At 41.6% G+C, this 21805-nt stretch overlaps 2 protein-coding genes and 1 non-coding gene across 4 annotated transcripts in view; 1 reads left to right on the forward strand and 2 right to left on the reverse strand.

Annotated features, from left to right (window-relative positions):
• Nucleotides 1-87: 87 nt before the first annotated feature.
• Nucleotides 88-5134, reverse strand: SNRPD1 (small nuclear ribonucleoprotein D1 polypeptide). The gene is made up of 4 exons (XM_042475458.1): nucleotides 4948-5134; nucleotides 2015-2091; nucleotides 1293-1484; nucleotides 88-267 (listed from the first exon to the last, which is right to left on the reverse strand). Exons 1-4 carry the CDS (start codon nucleotides 4959-4961, stop codon nucleotides 191-193), a joined length of 360 nt encoding a protein of 119 aa, XP_042331392.1. The 5' UTR covers nucleotides 4962-5134; the 3' UTR covers nucleotides 88-190.
• Nucleotides 5135-7780: 2646 nt separating this feature from the next.
• TRNAR-ACG lies at nucleotides 7781-7853 on the reverse strand. Its single transcript has one exon. It is a non-coding gene; the product is annotated as a tRNA-Arg (tRNA).
• A 276-nt stretch (nucleotides 7854-8129) lies between these two features.
• Nucleotides 8130-21805, forward strand: part of SACM1L (SAC1 like phosphatidylinositide phosphatase) — a 36451-nt gene continuing 22775 nt past the window's right edge. The window contains exon 1 of one of the 2 annotated variants that reach the window (XM_042474498.1): nucleotides 8130-8271. In XM_042474498.1, the coding sequence (XP_042330432.1) occupies nucleotides 8234-8271 (38 nt within the window). In that variant the 5' untranslated portion in view covers nucleotides 8130-8233. Of the gene's footprint in view, nucleotides 8272-21149; nucleotides 21285-21805 lie in introns of those variants that run through there. The other variant, XM_042474499.1, reaches the window with a different exon arrangement.

The raw sequence follows: 21805 nt of genomic DNA on the forward strand, positions 1-21805 counted from the left end.
TATTTCCAAGTTTGGGCTGGACAGTACTAAAGGAAGCAATGACAGGTTTAATTACAGAGTTTTCATGAGATGCATGTGCAACTGACAAAACATTTTCACACTGGTTTATTAAAAACTGATAATAAACAAAACTTGTACAAAAAATAGTTGAAGTTGTCTGGCTTTTTTTTTTAAAGCAGCTATAAAGAAATTATCGCCTTGGCCCTCCTCTTCCTCGACCACGTCCTCTACCTCTGCCGCGTCCTCTGCCACGTCCTCTTCCCGCAACTGTACAAAAAAGAAATACAAATTCCTTGAAATAAACATGAAATAGTGGCATGTAAAGGTTCCACCGTGGTCTGGAAATAGTATTTTCTATTTAAAACTTCATTTATATTTTATTTTCACTTTAAAACTACGTTTTCACTACATATTCAACACAACATTTTTAGTAACAAAGGTTCTCTATAGTAAGTTAGCTGCTAAATAGTATCCAACCATCATTCCTTTGTCAACATGAGACAGAAATACAATATATTAAGGAATGGGGAAGGGGACTGCTAGCGCAGTGAGCTTGATCATAGGTAAACAGGTTACATTTGCTTCATGCAATCTAGGTCAAAACCCAGTGAAATTTGCTAAGTAGGTATAAAGCCTGTAAAATCCACTAGGACAGATTCCACAACAGCTTAATTCCCCAGTGTGTCCCCAGCACTAGGATCTCCTTCACAGGCAAAAACAGAGCATAATGATCTTTTAAGGCTCTTGCCTACAAGTAAGCAATTACAATCCTGCCTTAAAACAGTTCACGAAGGAAGTCAGAACTCCTCTGCTCCAAACATTTAAAAAGGTAACATGAGGAAAGCAAGCAACTGGCTCTCTGGCCCATATTTAACTTGACCGTTGCACCATAAAAAAGATGTTCTTTTGGAATTTGAACTAAATAAGATGGCTTGATTTAATAAAAGGTATTAAGAGTCTAAACACATGGGCCAATAGGCGATGTCCCACCCACCCCCAGCCTGGCATAGTCCTGTCAGTTGTAAAGTAACAGGTGGAGGAAATGATTGTGATTTTTTTAAAACTGATTGGGAAAAAAAAGCAAACAAGTAGCCTTCCAACCATTACTTTTTCCAATATGGAAAAAAAAGGAACACATTTCAGGTTAATATAAAGAAAGAATTAAAAAAAGGTGCTGTCATATGCATAAGAATAAAATGATGTAAGAAAATATGCTTATGGAAGACAAGTTCAAACGCTCATATATATTGCAAAAATATCTACCCTTGGTAGAGTGAGATGAAGTTACTAACCTGCCTCCCTTTTCTTGGATTTGACTTTTGGTTCAACATCCACCAAGAGGGTATCCAGCGGCAAGCTGTCTGGCAGAATGAAATACCTAATATTATTGCCTCGAATACTCAAAGTTTCCAACTGGACAGGTTCTCTGTTTTTCAGGGTCATTTTCACAGCTTTCAGATGTGTATTCATACTGACATCCACTCCTGAAAAACAAAATCCAGAAAGCTTTCTATGCATGCAGACATTTAAAAGTTTTATATTGCCATTTGCTTATATTTTCCAATTTGAGAGTCCCAATAATGAACACTACTATTATTTGCATGGAGAAGGGAAAAGTAGCATCCTACATGTTCAGGCATCCAACATAATTGTGGAGAAAGTGCTGCTAATCATAAGGCACTTTGCCTAGCTGATGTTTCACTGAGCTAAGTTAATTCTATGACACACCAAATAGGCAAACAGTGATCCAGAGAAAACTGATGTGAAGGCTAGCATGATATGTGCTTAAAAGCACTGGAGTGCCACAAGGGAAGGCTAGATTCAAATCCCAATTAAACTCTGCAGGGTGGCCTTTTTAATCCCAAACTTACAATGTTCTAGGAATTCTTTATGCAACAGCTACTCAGAAAAAGGTTACCTCCAAGCTTTATCTAGAAACAAATATTACATTTCTGAGATGACAAAACTGCTACTGAAAAAGAAATGTTAGTATATTTTGAGAAGACTCCCATACCTGTGATGGTTCCATGAACTTGGGTCCCGTTCTTCAGTTCAATGGTTACAGTTTCATGACTTAGTTTCATAAGAAACCTGCAATTTACAATTTAAAAAATAGTATAATTTTTCATCTTGACTATAATGCAATATAATACACAACCAGTGTGATGTAGTCATTTGAGTGTTGGACTACAACTCTGGAGACCAGGGTTTGAATCTCCATTCAGCCATTGAAACCCACTAAGTGATCTTAGGCAAGTCACACTCTCTCTGCCGCAGATAAAGGTAAAGGCAAACCCCCTCTGAACAAATCTTGCCAACAAAACCCTATGATAGGGACACTATAAGTTGGAAATAACTGTAAGACACACAACAATGGCAGCATCATAAATGTAGAATGGATTTTTTTTTGCAAATGGAAAAAAATCCCCATGAAATGCAATGCTAATAACATTTTGTAGCATTTCTAAATTGTCCCACTGTCCAAATGATAATTTAACCAAAGGCAAAAAGCTCTTCTTATGGCCAGCTAACCCTCAATGGCAATTAATGATTCTCCAGTCAAACAAGTGTAGTTAATACAATATGGAAAGAGCGTGTCATTCTGTGAGAAAAGACAAGACATACGTTCATGAAAGTCTGTAAGAACATCAATGGTGTATTTACTTCTGAAGAGAAATCATGTCAGGTTAAAGGCATCTAGATGTTTGCTACTGGGAGTGCAGAAAAATCTAAACCTTACTGCAAGATTTACGTATATCCAAGTGTAAGAGCCATGCCTTAATTTATATCCTCCATTGCAAATCTCTGGATTCTTTCAAAATGTATTCCAGTTCTACCAATTTCACGGACTAAGATTGTGGCTCCTACATAAGAGACAGAAATGAATGTGTGAAGGCTTTCCTACCAGACTATCTTCCAGCTGGGAAAAACCTTAACCACATAACTGTGCACATTTGTGCAATTCATACACCTCCTTCGTCAAAATGTTATGGGAACAAAGCAAGGCACAATGTGAACTCGGACAAGCTGTTTTTAAAAATAATCAATGACTGAGGATTACAATATTAAACACTAAATTTCAGTATCAAATGATAAATAGCCAGTCTGGTGCTGCACAATGAGATTGTTCACAGTATACAAGAGTGGTCAAATCAGCACAAGAACTGGATCTGGAATGTTATGCTTATATGGGGAAACTGCCCAACGGTTATCATGGAATAATGATAGTTTCTCTAAAGGACAAAGCAGTTCAGAAGCCCTGGATTAACATCCACTTACAGGATGGTATAAACAAGCACACAAATCAGCACCAGTTAATAGCAAGTACCAATGGCCACTTACTACTATTAGCAATAAGCAGTGAAAAGGCTTTGCATCAAGGCTCCTAACCTGCTGTCCTCATTGGGTGGATTTAATTGTTGTAATGCTTTCCATGGCAGCTGACAAGTGAAATAATACATTTAAAAGACATAAAAATAAAACAAATATATATCAATAGCCGTTCAGGATCCTTCCTACAGGTAGCTATTGGCTCTAAATGGGGAGGACAAATGTCTGGCTGGCACAGAAGCTGGACATGTGTTACTCTCATCTCCTTCCTTCTCCTTGAATCCTTTCAACAGGGCAGCTGATAGGAGAACATTTAATTGAAGCAGGCCTTCACCTGCAAACACTTCCAGATTCAACAGATGGATCAGCATCCAGAAAGGAACCACATCCTGGCCTAAGGTTGGCCTATCACTATTATTTTGTTTTTTAAAACAACATAAACAGGACCGGATGCAAAGGCTAAGTATCTCGAAGTGGTACTTCAATAAGTGCAGTTTTACCACTTCTTGTAACAAGCTGCAACAGCAAAGACAGCCTCTTCTATGCAGCCAGTGACTCTTTTTCTTTGCTTCTTCTTGTTGTTGTTGTGTGCCTTCGAGTTGTTTCTGGCTTATGGCAACCGTAAGGTGAACCTATCCTGGGGTTTTCTTGGCACGTTTCTCCAGAAGGGGCTTGTCTTTGCCATCCTGAGGCTGAGAGAGTGTGACTAGCCCAAGGCCACCCAGTTAGTTTACATGGCGGAACAGAGATTCAAGCCCTAGCCTCCAGTGTCACAGTCCAACGCTCAAACCACTTCGCCACACTCTTTACTTCTTTCTTTCCGTTTGTCTCGTGTCCTCCTTTTCCAGGCCGTGTCCTCCATTTCAGCCTTCTCTCCAGTGAAATGCCAAAATGACCTCCATTTTAAGCACGACTAATAAGTATACTATATATATGTGTGTGTGTGTGTGTGCATTTCTAGCCTTCGTTGTGTCACATCCTCCATGCATCCTGAATGCCTTCCACTTTGACTGAGGAGCATGGGTTTACCTTCCTATGAGTGTTTGGGGCTTTTATTGGGTCACGCCTTCCGTCCCCCCCCTTGAATCCCCTCCATTTTGCACTGCGCAAGGCCCCTTTTGCCTAATGGTTTTCCATACTAACAAGGCGATGCCTTTGAATTCCCCAGCTGACAAAGGACAGCCAGCCTTCCACAACCACAGACTCTTTTTATTACCCACAGATTCAACCACTCACGGTTTGAAAACACCTTTAAGACAGGTAAGATTCCCAAAAGCAAGCCGTGGTTTTGCCATTTTATAAGAGGGGCATCATTTAAAACAACAACACTATGCCATTGTATTTAATAGCACTTGAATACCTACGAAATCTTAATAATATATATATATATATATTATGGTTCATGGGAAGGGAGCGGGGCTCCTGAAGCTCAATGGATACCAAGGTCCCATTGTATCCAATGGCAAAGCCAAGGTCTGCTTCCTTTTGTGTGGATTGCAGCCTGGAGAGAGCAATGGGGTCCCCTTCCCACACACAAAATGGAGGCTGGAGGCAAAGAAGCCCACATCCTATGAAGTTAAGACCCACCGAGGAGCCTCCTCCTCCTCTTCTTCTTACCTCACTAGCTTCATGGCGGCAGCGAGAGAGAGAGAAGGAGGAAGAAGCCACGAAAATAACAACCAGGCTCCGAACCGGAAACTAGGCCGCGCCCGTTGCTGGCAGAGAGAGAGAGAGACAAGGAAAGCGCTGCTACGACGACGACGGCGAGCGCGCGAGGCAGAGGAGCGACCGGAAGCCCCGCCCCCTCCGCTTTCCCTCTTCCTCTCGTTCCTTCCGGCGAGTGGAAAACTGGGACTGCGCTCTTGGGCGCCACCTGCCGACTGGGAGGCTCATCGCTGACTTGACTTTAGTTTCTGCCTTGTGATGATGGCCCCTAAGTCTCCTTCTTTAGAGCTTCTTTATTATTATAGCTTATTTCTAAGTGTACACAGCGCTTATATCGAATCAATATAAATATAAAGCCTGTACAATTAGCCTCCTATGCATTGCAACAGTCCTTTAAAATAGAGGTCAAATGGCCACCTGTCAATGGGGATGCTTTGATGGAGAGTTCCTGCATTCTTGGGGTCTCTTCCGACTGGGATCCTGTGATGCTCTGAAGCTAAGAGGATGTGACATGCCCAAACTCGCCCAGTGGGTTTACATGGCCAAGCTGGGATGCAGAAACCCTGGTCTCCAGAGGCATAGTCCAACGCTTGAACCACTACACCCCCCTGGTCTCTGGTGCCACAACAAACTGCACAACACAGGGCCTGAACAGACAGGCCAAAATAAAGCTGCTTCCGGTCACTTTGGAGGTATGCTGTTTAAATGCTGCATGCGTCCTAAAAGGCCAGAAGCTGCCCCAAAGCCATGCTCTAGTCCTAAGGACTGGGGCACAGCTTTGGTGCAGCTTCTGGCCTCTTAAAATGGGTGTGTCATTTAAACAGCATACCTCCAAAGTGACCCGAAGCAGCTTTATTTTGGCCTGTCTGTTTGGGCCCACAGAACACCACACTGTTGAGCCATGATGACACTTATTAAAAGCAGTGTCAGTGTTGTCAACGGAGGTGTTTGTTGTTGCATACCTGCAAATGGTTTCCAGTTTATGGAGACCCAAAGGCAAACACGGTCATAAGCTTTTCATGGCAAGATTTGTTCAGTGCCAGTACTTTCTTCTGAGCTGTGAGAGTGTGACCATTTGCCTGAGGTCCCCCAGTGGGTTTCCAGGCCTGGAGCATATAAAGAGTAAGAAAATACTCCTGTTACAAACCGTACTCTGGGGAAAAGGTATAATTCAGACATTATTATTACATACAGTTGGGCATATTTTGTGCAGCCGGAAACTGGGTGACCTGATGTCATAACTACAAAAGAGGACAAGAACATACTTGACCCTTCCTGACCCCACATATTTTTCCCCCAAGTGGTTTAAAAGCCTAATCCTTCTGTCTAAATTTATCCTTATTTAAAGGCAAAATAACTTGCATTTTTTCCTAGCCAGGAAGAAGAGAGTCAGGGTCCAATCTAGAAACCTGTACCAGTGCGTTATAGTGGCTTGGACTATGCCTCCTCTTATGAACAGGGTTTGAATCCTGATCAGGTATTATTATTATATTTAATAATATTATTAGATAATATAATATTATGCTGTGTGTAAATCTACAGCGCTATATAAATAAAGTATAATATTAATAATAATGTATTTATATCCCACTTTCCCCCCAAAATTGGGATACAAAGCCGCTTGCCAATTAAAAATATACAAAAGTGGACATTAAAAAGAGAATTAAACTAGTATAGTATTAAAACACATCACTCACTAAAAGAATGAAATGCAATATGAAAAGCAAAAGTGCTTGAAAACAGTAAGTATTAAAACAGTTACAAATACCAGAAGCGTAGAAAATTAAGACAATGTGGTATGATAGCAAAAAGGTATGGAAACCCATTGGGAGGCCTTGGGAAAGCCACACTCTCTCAGCCTCAGAGGATGGCCATGGCAAACCCCCTCTGAGGAGACTTGCCAAGGAAGCCCTATCATAGGTTCGCATTAGGGTTGCCGTACGTCAGAAATAACTTGAAGGCATACAACAACAACAACAACGTGATTTTCAAACCCCTGGGTGGCCTTGGGGGCAGGTCACAGTCTCTCAGCTTCAGGCAAAGGCAATGGCAAGCCCTTTCTGAAGAGACTTGCCAAGAAAACTCATAATAAGTGACTTTGGGGCCAAGTCACACTCTCTCAGCCTCAGAAGAAGGCAATGGCAAGCCCCCTGAAGAAACTTACCAAGGAAACCTTATGACAGGTGACTCTGGGGGCAAGGCACACTCTCTCAGCCTCAAAGATGACCATGACAAGCCCCCCTCTGAAGAAACTTACCAAGGAAACCCCAGGACAGCTGACCTTAGGCAAGTCACACTCTCTCAGCCTCAGAGGATGGCCATTACAAACACACCTCTGAAGAAACTTGCTAAGGAAACTCATAATAAGTGACTTTGGAGTCAAGTCACACTCTCTCAGCCCCAGAGGATGACCATTGCAACCCCCTCTGAAGAAACTTACCAAGGAAACCTTATGACACCTGATTTTGGGCAAGTCACACTCTCTCAGCCTCAGAAGATGGCAATCACAAATGTCCTCTGAAGAAACCTCTAAGAAAACTTCATGAGAAATGACCTTGGGGCCAAGTCACACTCTCTCAGCCTCAGAGGAAGGCAATGGCAAAGCAGCTACTTAATGAGGTCCTTTTTGTTGTTTAGAAAAGCTTTAGAGACTTGAATATGATAAACAATAAATAATAACATTTATGCATCCACAGGAGGAGCCAGGCGACTATATTTAATTATGGGATCTAATGAAGCATCATTAATTATTTTAAATCAATTTGTATTAAAAAAAAGGATCAGCCGAGCCAGCCAGGAGTCGAACCTAGAATCTTCTGATCCGTAGTCAGACGCGTTATCCATTGCGCCACTGGCCCTGCCTGACAGAACCTTCTTCTCAACCACATTCTAAATTCCATTCGTTCTCAATTCTAACTGGTTAGAAACACACTCAGGGGGCGGGGCATTCTCGTCCAGCCCAGCCAATCAACGCCCTCCGAACATTATGAAAAGAGCCCCTTCGAGGCGGCCAATCCTGGCCGGGCTTCTATGAGGCGCTCGTGCTGACGTCACAATCCGGAGGTTCTGCCCACGAGTCATCGCCGGCTCCACCAATCCTAGCGACCTTAGTAAGAGGAGGACGTTTCCGGGAAATGCTTTCCGCTTAGTTTTGTCCTGAGCGGGACGCCGTAGTCATCAGGGCCTCCTCAGTGTGTCAGGTGAGGAGGAGGAAGAAAGAGGCATTCTAGGAGCGGAGATGGCGGCAGCAGGGGCAGCCTACGAGAACCTGAAGCTGTGAGTACGCTCCAACTGAAGGGAAAGGGCATCTCTATGCCGCTTCCTCAGTGCACTTAAGCACTCCCTAAGCGGCTTACATTGGGTCCTCATTTTAGCCACCTGTAGAAGGATGCCGGGCTGAGCCGACCCTGAGCTCCTGGCTGGGATTGAACCCACAAACCCTGTGGTCTGCGAGCGAGTGGCTGCAGTGGAGGCATTTAACCCCTGCGCCACCAGGGCTCCTTATGCACCTGCCATGCAGCCAGAGGATAAAGTGCATGCTACCTAGGCACTCCTGATGAGTCTGCTTCTTTGGACGGCTGTCCTCTGAGGCTGAGAGAGTGTGGCTTGGCCAAGGTCCCCACCCCCAGTGGGTGCTTGCGCTCCAGCCAGGATTCGAACCCTGACTCCCCATCTGATGCCCAAACCATTATGCCAGGCATCTCCCTCTTTCCTGGGCCCTGCTTCCTACCTTCCTCCACTGCTTCCATCCGCCTGTGTGTGAGTCTGTGTGTGTATAAAACATATCTATGAGGCATAGATGTAACACATATATATGTGAAATACACACACATATATATAGCATATGTGTAACATATGTAACATGTATATGTAAAACACATGCACACACACACATATATATAGCATTATATAAAACACATATGAAACACACATATATGACACACACATATACAGTATATAAAACATGTATAAAGCACACATATATGGCATATATGTAACATATGTAACCTTTGTAACACATATATAGCATATATATATAGATATAGATATAGATACAGTATAACATAAAACACACATATATAAAGCACACACACATGTATACCATACATATATATGTAAAACACACATACATAAAACACATGTATAAGGCATATATGTAACATATATAGCACACATATCTGACATACATAGATATGTAAAACACACATACATAAAACATGTATGAAGCACATATATATGGCTTATGTGTAACATATATATGTCATGCATATATGTAATATAGCACATATATACAGCATATATATGTGTATATGCAAAACACACATATATAGCATATATGACATTTATGTAAAACACACATGTATAAAGCACACATATACGACCTATATGTATGTGTGTGTAACATATATATGTAACACACACACATATAAAACACATGTATAAAGCACACACACATATATATATACACACATACTGTATATGTAAAACATACATATAAAACACATGATACATCTATAACATATATGTAAAACACATGTGTAAAACTTATATGACATATATACAACACATGCATATATGTAAAACACACATATATACACATATTATACACACACAAGGTCGACCTTTTCACTCCCCTTCCTCTTCAGCCTCTCTCCCATCCAGTCAAAAGCAACACACACACACACACACACATATACACTCACACGCATATACACTCACACACATATCTCTCTGTGTTGCTTTTGACTATTTGGGAAGGAAGCTGAGGAGGAGGGAGAGTGACACGGTCAACTTTGTTAAGCAGCAGCTGCAGAGCCCCAGCAGCCAAACCTAGGAATGCGGAGGGGTAAATGTATTTTAGTATATTGTAGTGTTGTGCTTTGTTGTTTCTTTCCTGATCATGCACGTCTGATGTTCTTCCCTTTGGTGAAAAGGACATTATAAATAAATGTCAGTAGCGATGATGGTGATGATTATTATTGGTTTCTCAAGGAGAAGAAATGCTCAGCGGAGGAAAGGTTGGGTATAAATGTAACGAGGGAGTAATGCGTTATTTGTGGTGCCACGTCATAGTTTGGTTTTTTAGGTGGGGTCTGTAACAGTGTTTCTTCCCTGGCCTTCCTCTCCCAATGAAGACTTTCAGTGTAACTTCCTCACCTTCATGGAGTGAAGGAAACTTTGTCCTAAGTTGATAGTTCTTCATCCCTTATCATTGGCTGTGTGGACCACTGCTAATGGGACCTGCAGTCCAACAACACCAGAAAGGTCACAAGTTGTATATCCATCTCCGAGGAACAAAATGCTTCGTTGCAGAAATAGTTGATGATGGATTTAATGGTATCAGAGTTGATGCATTTGAATATTACAGTCTTTTAAAAACACAGTTGTGGCCTTTAAAACTTAGAAACAGGGAAACAGCTCCTCAGTTCGTTGTATCTTCCTCCCCACTCTTGTTCTAGATCCCCATTCTTTATTGAACTCCTCCTGTAGGTTCCCTGATCTTGTGTTGGGTTACAAGTCCCATCATCCCCAGCAAGGAGACTTTACTGAGGATGGTGAGAACTTCTGTGTAACTCATATGGAAGGCACCAGGGTGGGGAAGTCCTATTATACAGTGTCACAATTTATGCTTTTTCTATAGTATATGGAAAGTAAGACAACTTGCACCAATGCCTTCTGTAGTAATTCTGGTACAGTGGTACCCCGGGATACGAAAGCACCGCCTTACGAAATTCCCGGGATACGAAAAAATCCCATAGGAAAAAACTGTTCCAGGTTACGTTTTTTTTTTTTTCGGCTTACGAAAAAATTTTTTAGTGCTTTTCAGCACTTTTTCGCACGAAACGCGGCTTTCCAGCGCTAGCGGCTATGGCTTTTTCGGGTTACGAAAAAAATCGGGTTACGAACGCCACGGCGGAACGAATTAATTTCGTAACCCGAGGCACCACTGTATTTATAATAGAATTAAAGAGCAAGAAGTATTCTGCTCAGTACTGAAGCCTGTAGGGAAAGCCTGCTGCTTTCTTGTTCTGAAGGTATGCCTTTGGTGTTTTCATGGTTTTAATAATATTTGGTGTCAGTAAAAAACACACCAGTGTGTGTTAAAGTACCTCCATAAACTATAGAAAAAGCAAATAAATAAAAGTAGCCTAAACTAAAGGTTAGTGCAGAAGTGTTGGAAATGTCAAGAGGAGGGAGCATAAGCATTTTCAGGAGAGAGATGACTGAGGACATATCATGAAGAGGTTTTGTACACATCTGTCCTTCATGTTGCTCAGAGAGAAAATTTGCAATCTCATTTTGAACATGTTTACACAGAGCTGTCAAATGTAATTTGTGGAGTTAGCCTCCAGATAAGCACACTCAGAAGTGTCTAGTTAGCATTTACGTTATCAGAGGTAGTGATACTGTTTACCACACAGTCTTCAATCTGTTTAATAATGGATGACCAAATGAATTTCACAAGTGCTTGAAATATATCTTCTTCGTTCTCTTATCTTCCACTGAATTGCTGAAAGAATTAGATACTTGTGTGGTTGCAAAAATATAATTTCCACTGGTGCTAGAAATTAACACTGTGAAATTAATCGGTGTGTAATTTAGTATGTTTCACAATTTCAAATGGGGGAAAGCATGCAAATTTGTACTTAGATTCCCGGCAACAGGTGAAACCACTTTTTTTGTTGGCTGTTATATTTTTACTCTGGGATAAAGCCAAAACCAGAAGTTGACTTTACTGTTGCAGTATCGTTTGCCAACTATATCTTCCTTAAGAAGGATCTCTATTGTGCTCTTCTTGCCTTGTTCTACAACTCTGTTTCCAGTTTCTCAAACCATGCTCAAATGACGCTGTGCAATAATCTTGGAATGGAATGTTCTGCCTTGAAGACAGTGAGAACTTAGATTAAACAGTTCAGGGTAAACTGAGCAGTATACTAATGATTCTGGTATAAGTAATGCAAATAACTGATCCTCTTTAACTTTTTAAAACCTTTGTATGTATGAAGCATCGCCAGTAGATCTGCTTCTCAAACAGTGTAGCAGGTACAAGGGCCTGTTACAGACTGCCAAAATAAAGCTGCTTCGGGTCTCTTTGGAGGTATGCTATTTAAATGATGCATGCATCCTAAGAATCCGGAAGCTGCACCAAAAGCTGCACTCCGGTGCTTATGAATGGAGTGTGGCTTTGGCACGACCTCCGGACTCTTAGGACCCATGAATCATTTAAACAGCATACCTCCAAAGAGACCCGAAGCAGCTTTATTTTGGCAGTCTGTAACAGGCCAATAATACCCTTTTTAAAAAACTCAGAAATAAAGATGTAGAGAGATCTTGTAGCACCTATGAGAATAGCAAAATATGCCGGCTTCCTGGCGGCGTGGGGTGTGGCGTATGGACAACATGCCCCAAAGCCAGAGTTATGCCACCCCGCTACCCACACGGGGGCAGCTTTTTGGTGGTCTGGTGGTGCAGCGTTTAGATGTTGCGTGCCACAGGGAGCACTGAAAAGCTGCTGCGGTGGCGGAAAGTGTGGCTTTTTTCTGGTGCAAAACCAAGTGGAATTGTACCCCTTCTTTTTGGGCTGGAAAAACGCCAGATTGGGGTCACAGCATGTGGTTTCTGTGGCCTCAGTGTGGCGATCAAAGGGGCGTCATCAAGCTACCCTTTCAGGGACACGTTTCAGCCCTAACTGAAATAAAGAAGTTGGTAACATGAGCTTTTGTAGACTTCAGTCTACTTCCTCAGATGCATGTAGAAATAAAGATACAGCGTGGAGTATTTGTTGCACTTTATAATCTTCTAGTCATTTTCCAGTTTGCTAGCACTGCTGGCTTTTTTTCTCTGCAGTTATTGAGACCATAATATAATTGTTGTTAACTTGAGTGTGATTATCTGTTTTGCTACTAGAGTAGCAAGGTTAGCAGATCAAACCCATGGCTGCGAAAGACGCTGACACTGCAACCACTATCACCAGTTCAGGTCGCAGCAGGTGCAAGACCAATGTAGTCACTCTTATGGCAGGCTGGGTGGTTGGTTCTGTTGGTTTGCAGCCTGGCTGCCCTGCTGCAGGTGATGCTGGGAGAATGAAGAAGGATGAGAGGTACGTTGCATGAGAGACTCAGCTAAGGGTGAGTGCGGTAAAGGAGAAGGAAAAGACGCTTAGCCAGGCAGCGACAAAGAGTCCAGCTCCAAGAGAAGCCACAGCTGGGGAAGGGAAGGCCCTTTGCCATGGTCACCTTCCTAAGTTGCCTCAAAAATTGCTTCCCATCTGGAGGGGTAGCATGGGTTTTAACTTGGCAATGATTGTCTCCAATAGCATCAGCAACTCTGCAGGTGGCACTAGGACTTCATATAGGAACTAGGTAAGTTAAGGCAGGCATCTAGCTAGAGGACCTGAGGAGACTTGGTTGCTCTGGAGGGAAGCTGAAACTGAAGACACCTGTGTTGCAGAGACTGTGTTTGGTTCCTCCCAGCTGCAGGTATTGTTAAGCAGGCATTTTGCTGGAGGCACACACTTCTTGGCATGAAGGGAAGGACTCTTAGCCTAGGGCCACAGCAAAGGACCACTTTCCCTAAAGAATCCAGATTGAATGGAAAGCAGAAGAAGCCTGTGCCAGAACAGCATGTTTACTCTCTAAATAACAGTGCACCTATTGAGAAGGTAGAATCTAGGGAGCTAACTGAGGCAAGTACTTGTGCAGTTTTTAAGTTGTTCAACATGAGGGCAACCACTTGTATGTTAAACCCATGTTCATCCTGGCTAATTAAAACTTCCAGAGGAGGACAGGCCCTTGAGGTGGTGGAGGTTGTAAATTCTTCTTTGAAAACATTTTGAATCATTTCATCCACCTCCCCTAGGTAACTATCAGACACCTATACAGTAATCTCTTCTTCCTAAGTAAGGTGCTAGAGCGAGTAGTGGCAACACAGCTCCAGGCTTTCTTGGATGAAATGGATTACTTGGAGTCATTCTAATCAGGATTCAGGCCTGGTTATGGGACAGAAACAGCTTTGGTCATCTTAGTGAATGGTCTACACTGGGAGTTGGACAGCGGGAGTGATTTCCTGATGGCCCTCCTGGATCTTTCAACAGCATTTGATACCATTGATCATGGTATCCTTCTGGGCTGTTTGGTTGATATGGGATTTGAGGGGATTTCTTTGCAGTGGTTCTGGTCTTTCATGGCTGAACATTCACAAAGGGTGGTAGTTGGGGACTGTTGACCCTGAGCCTGTAGGATTCTGCAGAGGTCAAAGCTGTCCCCTATGCTTTCCAACATCTACATGAAGCTTTTGGGAGAGGTCATATGGAGCTTTGGGCTTCATTTATTTTATTTTATTCACTTATATCCTACCTTTCTCTTGCCCTGAAAAATTAGTTTTGTTACTTGGGGGTGCTCTTGAAAGGCTAGGCTGATGCAGTGGTCCAGAGCATTTCCCCAGCTTCAGCTGATGTGTCAGCTTTACCTTTCTTAGGGAGGACAGATCTTGCCACAGTGGTTCATGGCTTAATTACCTCTCGATTAGACTACTGTAATATGTGGGGCTGCCCTTGAAAAGTGTTTGAAAGCTGCAGCTAGTGCAAAATGCAGCAGCCATGCTGATGTTGGATGTACACAGTCAGCTCTTGGTATATGTAGGGTCTCGTTTTGGACATCTGCCCCACAGACAATAAAATTTGTGTGGCCTCAAGTCCCATTGTTTGCAATGGCGATGTGATGCACATGTGAAATATATATATGGATGAATAGAAGGTTTAGCACATTTTGACAACTTGAAGACAAGTATATACACTATTGCACCTAAGGAATTCATAGCAATATGAGGTGAATTTAGAAGGCCCTCCAAACTTCCATTTCTTCTTTCTATAAATACCTTAGCAAAGTTCTTGGTATGTTTTGCTACCGTAACACTTATAAAGAGGCAGTGATGGAAATTTATTTTAGTGCTTTCTTACTTGGCCTTGTAATTTTTGCCTTGCTTTGTACTCTTTCTGTGTGTTTTTCGGAATAAAGAAGAATGAAAAGAATGTGAATTTAAAAATATGCTCACCTTTTTTCCTTTATGGCTAAATCCAGTGTTAATTCCACATATATAATGGACTGACTCAAAGTCCCATATCAATTAATAATTTAACTGTAGCTGCCAAGCACAGGGTCTACTCTACATAAACCTAATGTTGGACTTGGCATAATTTCAGAGTTTGGGATTGCCTGATTTTACCTTGGAGAATTTCTCCTTTGTCGTCGGGCTCAACTAAATTATTAGTCATTTTAGTCTACATCAGTAAGTACCTGAGAGTGCTTTACTCTGGAAATCAATAACATAAATACCTTTGAGTGATGGGGGAATGAGGTTTCTGTCTTCATCCTATTCTTGCTACCTTTTCCATTTGGGGAGGTACTTACTTTGAAACTGCAACAAGTTGTCACTGAAAGTAATGTGGTCGTGATGAAAATATGGGTCTTACTCTTGCATGTGTCTATAGTAAGAAATGCAGTTTCACAGAATGTCTCTGTCAGTTTCAACTTTTATTGGTGGAGTTCAGAATTGATAATGTTAAGCCATGTCTGTTAGGTCCAAAACACATTGCAGAAATAATCTAGTTCAAGATTGCTTTAACTGCCCTGGTTCAGTGCTAGAGAATCCTGGGAACTGTAGTTTATTGTGGCACCAGAGCTGTTTGACAGAAAAGGCTAAATGTCTCACAAAACTACAGTTCCCAGAATTCCCTTGCATTGAGCAGTTAAAGTGGTCTCAAGCTGGATTATTTCTGCAGTGTGTTTTGGACCTTAGTCTCTCGACTTTTAAGGTTTGTGTACAACTCTAGAGAAATATAAGCCCTTGAGACTTATGCTTCAAAAGAGAGCATTTCAATTGTGATTTACTATTTCAATGTTCATATGGTCCCAATTCATCTTTGAGTGAAATTTCCATTTTTAGTCCCAACCAGAGTAAGACCATCAATAGGATTTACACATATGTTTATGTACTGTTCAGCGGTTGATTCATATGGTCTACTCTAATTTGGACTAAGCAGTAGAATTCAGGCCATAGTCTCCAAGTGCCAAGTATAAGGCCAGTCAAATGGCCTCCCTTTCCTTCCAACTCAGCCCCTTCACCTTACTGTATTGCCTTCTTTCTGTTTGATATAAAAGAGAATGCAGAGAGGTAGGCTTGCCATGTTGACTCTTTAAAATACATAGGAGCAACCCACAGACAATGTGCAAGTGGCTTCCTATTGCGGCTGCTGAAGTTGCATTCCTGCCAGAACCGCAAGAAAGCCAGGTTGGTGGAATGGTTTGACCATTGAACTATGACTCGAGAGACCAGGACCTCCTAAAGTCATGGAAACCCACTGGGAGACCTTGGGCATGTCACACTGTCTCGGTCTTAGAGAAAATCAATATCAAACAAACATCCTCTGAACAAATTTTGCCAGGAAAACCCCGTAATAGGTTCAACTTAGGGGTGCCATAAGTTGGAAATGACTTGAAGGAACACAAGAACAGCCCAGCAAAGACTTCTTTGCCACCCAGGTGGAGATGTGATTTAAATGTGAAAGATTTCTGTAGGGTTAGGGGACTTGTACCTGTACCTTCTCTGTCAAATGATGCAGGCTCCCATCTACAAATGGTCATTCTTCCAGTAATGGGATATTAACATTTAACACCCAAGTTCTAATGCACTTGGAGGTATTGAGTATTCTTTAAATGTGAGCTATTGCTGCTTTGATGTTTTGTTTTGTTTTCATTTACCTACATTAATAGGGATACCCAGAGTGGAATATGTTTGAAAATGATTACTATATGAGGTAAACGGCTGAACACAGCAGCATAAGAGAAATGTGGCAGTTGCTAATACTCCTAGAATTGTTCATGCCCAGAATGCTTCCTCAGTCTTGCTGCTGTCTGTCTGGCCTTTGGGCTCTTTTTCTCCTTTTAGACACTTTTAAGGGCAACCTGAAGATGGATGGGTACAAGATTACCTAGAACAGGATGTGCCTTTGGGGTTTTTTCTTCTTCTTTAGTGTGTGGTAGCTGGCATTAGAATTTCCTGTATTAGAATAAAATCAAGGATTCATGAGGGAAATGTGTACATTACTAAAATCATGACTGACTAAAAGGATTCTTAAATGAGACTGAATGCCGATGCTATCTTTAGATGCCATTAGCGCATCAAAGCGATAGTCCATAATGTCTTTCTTCCTAATCAGGGAAAAAGAGTAAGGTACATCCAAGAGAGAGGTTAGCAAATGGAATTCCCAAGTGAGCATTAATGGCTTTAATAATGTCTCTAAAGCCCCATATGTGAAATCATTGCAAATAAGGCAATGCTATATGTTTGTGATTTAATTCTAAATATTACTAGAAATTTTCAGTGTTGTATGTTAGGGTTAAATAATTTTATTTTGTGATGTAAAGCAAGTCAGAAGACTGAAACATGGTAATAAATACAATTAATAATGAGCCATCCTTTGTCACTGATGCTACATAGACCATTTCTTTGTAACTACCTTTCCTTCAGGGAGGTAATAGCTGGGTGCAAAGGCAGGCAGAGGGTGGCTGATACCCTGTTTGTGAGGCGAGTAAAAGATATAATGCACAAGCATAAGGTTGCCTCACCCTGTCTTTTGTTATCACAGTTCTTTTTATTGGTGATGAGCAAACATCTGGAATAATTGGATCAATTTCTGGGACGTTAAAGAAGAGGCAGATGCTAGATTTGAACTGGCACAGTTTTGACCTGTAGCTCTGCTGTAATCATCACTGTATTGGGGTCCAAGGGTCTCTTATCACTGCCGTGGCATTCCTTCTAATTCTCTTCTGTCTTCCCTTTCTGCGACATACTATAATGGTAGTAGAATGTTGTACTGAATGCTCCAACTGGGACCTTTGGTGCTACTATGAGTGCTTGTAGCAGGCAAGGTTGTATTTTATCACCGTATCTGTTCAACATGTATGTAGATCAGGTTGAGACACAGAAGAAGGAAGAGTGAAGACAGGGACATCAACAGTCTAAGATATGCAGATGACACCATACTACTATAGCAGAAAGCATCTCAGACTTGGAACAATCACTAAAGGAAGTAAAAGAACAAAGCACAAAAGCAGGCCTAATGCTAAACATAAAGAAAACAAAAAAAATAACCATAGAGGAGTTAGATAAATTCAACCTAGATAACAAGGAAATCGAAATAATTAAAGCTTTCCCATGCCTTGGATCAAACATTGATCAGAACGGAGACTACAATCAAGAAATCAGCGGAAGATTAGGAATGGGAAGGGCATCTATTCAAGAACTAGACAGAATCCTAAAATGTAAAGATACACAGCTGAGCACTAAAGTTAGGACCGTCCAAGCTGTTGTGTGTCCCATTAACATGTACAGATGTGAAAGCTGGATGGTGAAGAAAGCATTTAGGAAAAAATTAATTCATTTGAGATGTGGTGCTGGAGAAGAGTGCTGAGGATATGTGGACAGCCAGAAAGAGTAACAATTGGGTCCTACAGCAAATCAAGTCTGAACTCTCCCTGGAGGCCAGAGTGACAAAGGTCCAAAATACACTGCAGAAACAGTCCAGTTTGAGACTGCTTTGTCTGGCTTAGTGTTAGTGAATCCTGGGATCTGTAGTTTATTGTGGCACCAGAGCTCTCTGACAGAGTAGGTTAAATGTCTCACAAAACTACAGTCCCCCAAATTCCTTAGCATTGAGCCAAGACAGTTAAAGTGGTTTCAAACTGGATTATTTCTGCAGTGTGTTTTGAACCTAAATTGAAGCTGTCATACTTTGGCCAGATCATGAGAATAACAATAATGCTGGAAAAGGTAGAAGGCAGTAGAAAAAAAATAAGACTGCAGGTAGAATAGACTCAGTCAGGAGGAACAGAGCGTCTACAGGCCTTAAGCAGAGAGGTAGAAGATAGAGGGGTTTGGAGACGTCTCATTCACAAGTGTCTCCATGAGTTAAGGTTGACTCAAAGGCAGCCAACAACAAAAGCAACATCCAGATATAATGAGAGCTATTGAAACTATGTTCATTTGGTTAGTGATATTTGGATAGATTTACACAGAAAGCCTTCAACTCCCAACACATTTCTGTGCTAATATAATAAAAGAAAGGCAGTTATGTGTTCATTATGTTGCAAGTTGACATGCAATAATCAGAAATCTTATGAACCACTTGAAAAATATTTCTGTAACAATTGACATGGAGCCAGTGTGGTGTAATGCTTTGGGCACTGGGCTATGACTCAGTAGACCAGAGTTGGAACCCACCTTGGCCATGTAAACCCATTGGGTGACTTTGGGCAAGTCACACTCTCTCAGCCTCAGAAGGTGGCAATGACAACCCCCGTGAAGAAACTTGCCAAGAAAACCCCATGATAGAGTTGCAAATGACCTGAAGACACACAACAACAACAACAACAGCAGCAGCAACAACAAACAACTGACATACCACAACTGGTATATACTTCTGTCTGATCAAAAGTTTCCTGTCATTCCTCCCATTTTTACTAACCAGCCAAGGCAAAAAGTCTAGCATTTCAAAATAATTAGCTGCTTGGAAGATAATGCAGCTAGCTAGATCTCTTGTCCCTCTCCCAAACTAGGTAAGGCAGCTTGCTTGCCTTTTATAATCCATTAAGCCTAGGCAGATAGACAGATACTGGTAAATGAAGGCTGAACAGCTGGAAAGACAGACCTTGCATTGGATAATTAGTTCCCCTGAAGCTTCAAGTTCAAATGCAAAGAATATATTTGTTAAAAATAGTACAAGAGACACAAGGGTGAAGGCCAATGGTAAATTAAAAGCATGTGAGCTATGCTCTTGGAAGCAAAATCTTTGCAATGTAGGGACAATTGAGATAGGGGTGGACAACTGCCAGGAGTGTACATAGTCCTGCTTGCACCCCACAGAGGAGGTTTTGCCTCCTAATGGCTAATAGTACCCACCAAAATTTTGATGTATGGACACTATTGGCCATTTTGGTACAATTTCAGGCATTTTGGTTTTCCTCACTTTTTACAGATGTGTACAGAAACCAGGAAATGATTGGAGTTATCAAGCCGTACAGCTCATTTTTATCTTAAGCCAAACCAGTATAACTTTGGTCTGAGAATGTGCGGTGAAAGTGTTAATTGGAAAGAAAATGCTTTTAGTGTAAGATACATACTACTGACAGCTAGAAAGTTTCCTGTTTTGAGGATCTGCAAACCCTTGCAAAAAGTTATATTTTCTAGTAGGCACTGAACACTGAAGTGCCCTACAATGTCTACTTTTTTAAAACTACAAAGCATCCTCCTAGTACAAGATGGCCGATAGTCAGAAAATCATGTTTTCTGGTGCCAAGCAAGATGGGTAAAAACTGAAAAGGGAAAAGCCAAGGGACATACAAAGACAGACCAGCTTGAACTGCATATCTTTTCCAAGCATTGAATTGCTCTTTCAAAATCCTCTTTGTGCTCAGGTGATATAAATCTGTCTGAATAAGTGGTCAGTTCAAGCATCAGACAAAACAAACTATATTAAACCAGGAGCTTGGCCATTTTCATCATTCCAAAACTGTTTCAGGCTCAGAAGTGGCTTTTTGGGGAAACATGGCAAACTAACTGCCAGAGCACTTAGGAGGCATAGGGGATAGTTGGAGTTTAAAAAACAAATTTGAAGGGTGGCCCTTCAGGGCCTTGAGAGGCTGCAGGTGGTGTTTGAGCTGCACTTTCCCACCCCTGTGCTAAATTCATTTCCATCTAGCATGCAGACTGGATGGAGAGGGCATTCATCCATACAGGTTCATTTATGTGATGATGCTAGTAGTGCATTTTGCACATCTGAATCAGTCATTGTGGCAAAGTGCCAGACAGGCTATGTGTACACCTGATACCACCTCAGGAACCAGAGACAGTCATATGTCTATGTCTATGTCATATGTCTATGACTGACAGGCACATGGATACTAGGGGCCCGAACAGACAGGCCAAAAAAGTGCTTCAGGTCACTTTGGAAGTATGCTGTTTAAATTATACATGCATCTTAAGAGGCCAGACACTCCGTCAAAGCTGTGCTCCAGTCCTTAGAACTGAGCGTGGCTTTGCCGTGGCTTTTGGCCTCTTAGGATGCATGCATCATTTAAATAGCATACCTCCAAAGTGATCCGAAGCAGCTTTATTTTGGCTTGTCTGTTCGGGCCCTAAGTTATGAATTGAACTGCATCTGGACTGCATCTGTTGGTAAAAGAGCCATATAGAACATGCTTGAGAGATAGCTGAAGAACTTGAAAATGGAAGTGAGTTTGTTTCTTTTCCTTGTTCCTTTATTTGCTGGATAACTGCCATTTGCTATGAATATGGAAATGAGATGCTGTTACTTGATCTGAACACTTGCATTTAATGTCTGTCTTCAATAATGCAGTTCAGTAAATTATTTGTGTGTGCTATTCTAAGCAGAATTACTTTTTTTAACGTATGCACTAAAAAGTGGTTTATATTTTAACTGTGCTTGCAAATATGATTTTGTTTCTTGGTGGTTTGCCTAAGGTCACCAAGTGAACTCAGGTCCAATCCACACTGCAGAAATAATCTAATTTAAGGCAGCTTTAACTGCCCTGGCTCAATGCTAGGGAATTCTGGGAACTGTGGTTTTGTGCAACTTTTAGCCTTCTCTGTCAGAGAGCTCTGGTGCCACAACTAATTGCAGTTCCTAGGATTCCCTAGTACTGATCCAGGGCAGTTAAAGCAGTTTCAAACTGGATTATTTCTGCAGTGTGGATTGGACCTCAGTGACTGAAGTTATATTTGAACTAACAAA

The sequence above is a fragment of the Sceloporus undulatus genome, chromosome 6 (assembly GCF_019175285.1).
Source record: "Sceloporus undulatus isolate JIND9_A2432 ecotype Alabama chromosome 6, SceUnd_v1.1, whole genome shotgun sequence".
In the NCBI taxonomy this organism is placed as follows: Eukaryota; Metazoa; Chordata; class Lepidosauria; order Squamata; family Phrynosomatidae; genus Sceloporus; species Sceloporus undulatus.

Coding starts and splice junctions, on each gene's coding strand:
- SNRPD1 (XM_042475458.1), bottom strand. Junction 1,485..2,014: donor AGTTCATGGAACCATCACAG/GTATGGGAGTCT, acceptor TTTGTTTTTCAG/GAGTGGATGTCAGTATGAAT. Junction 268..1,292: donor ATCCAAGAAAAGGGAGGCAG/GTTAGTAACTTC, acceptor TTTTTTGTACAG/TTGCGGGAAGAGGACGTGGC.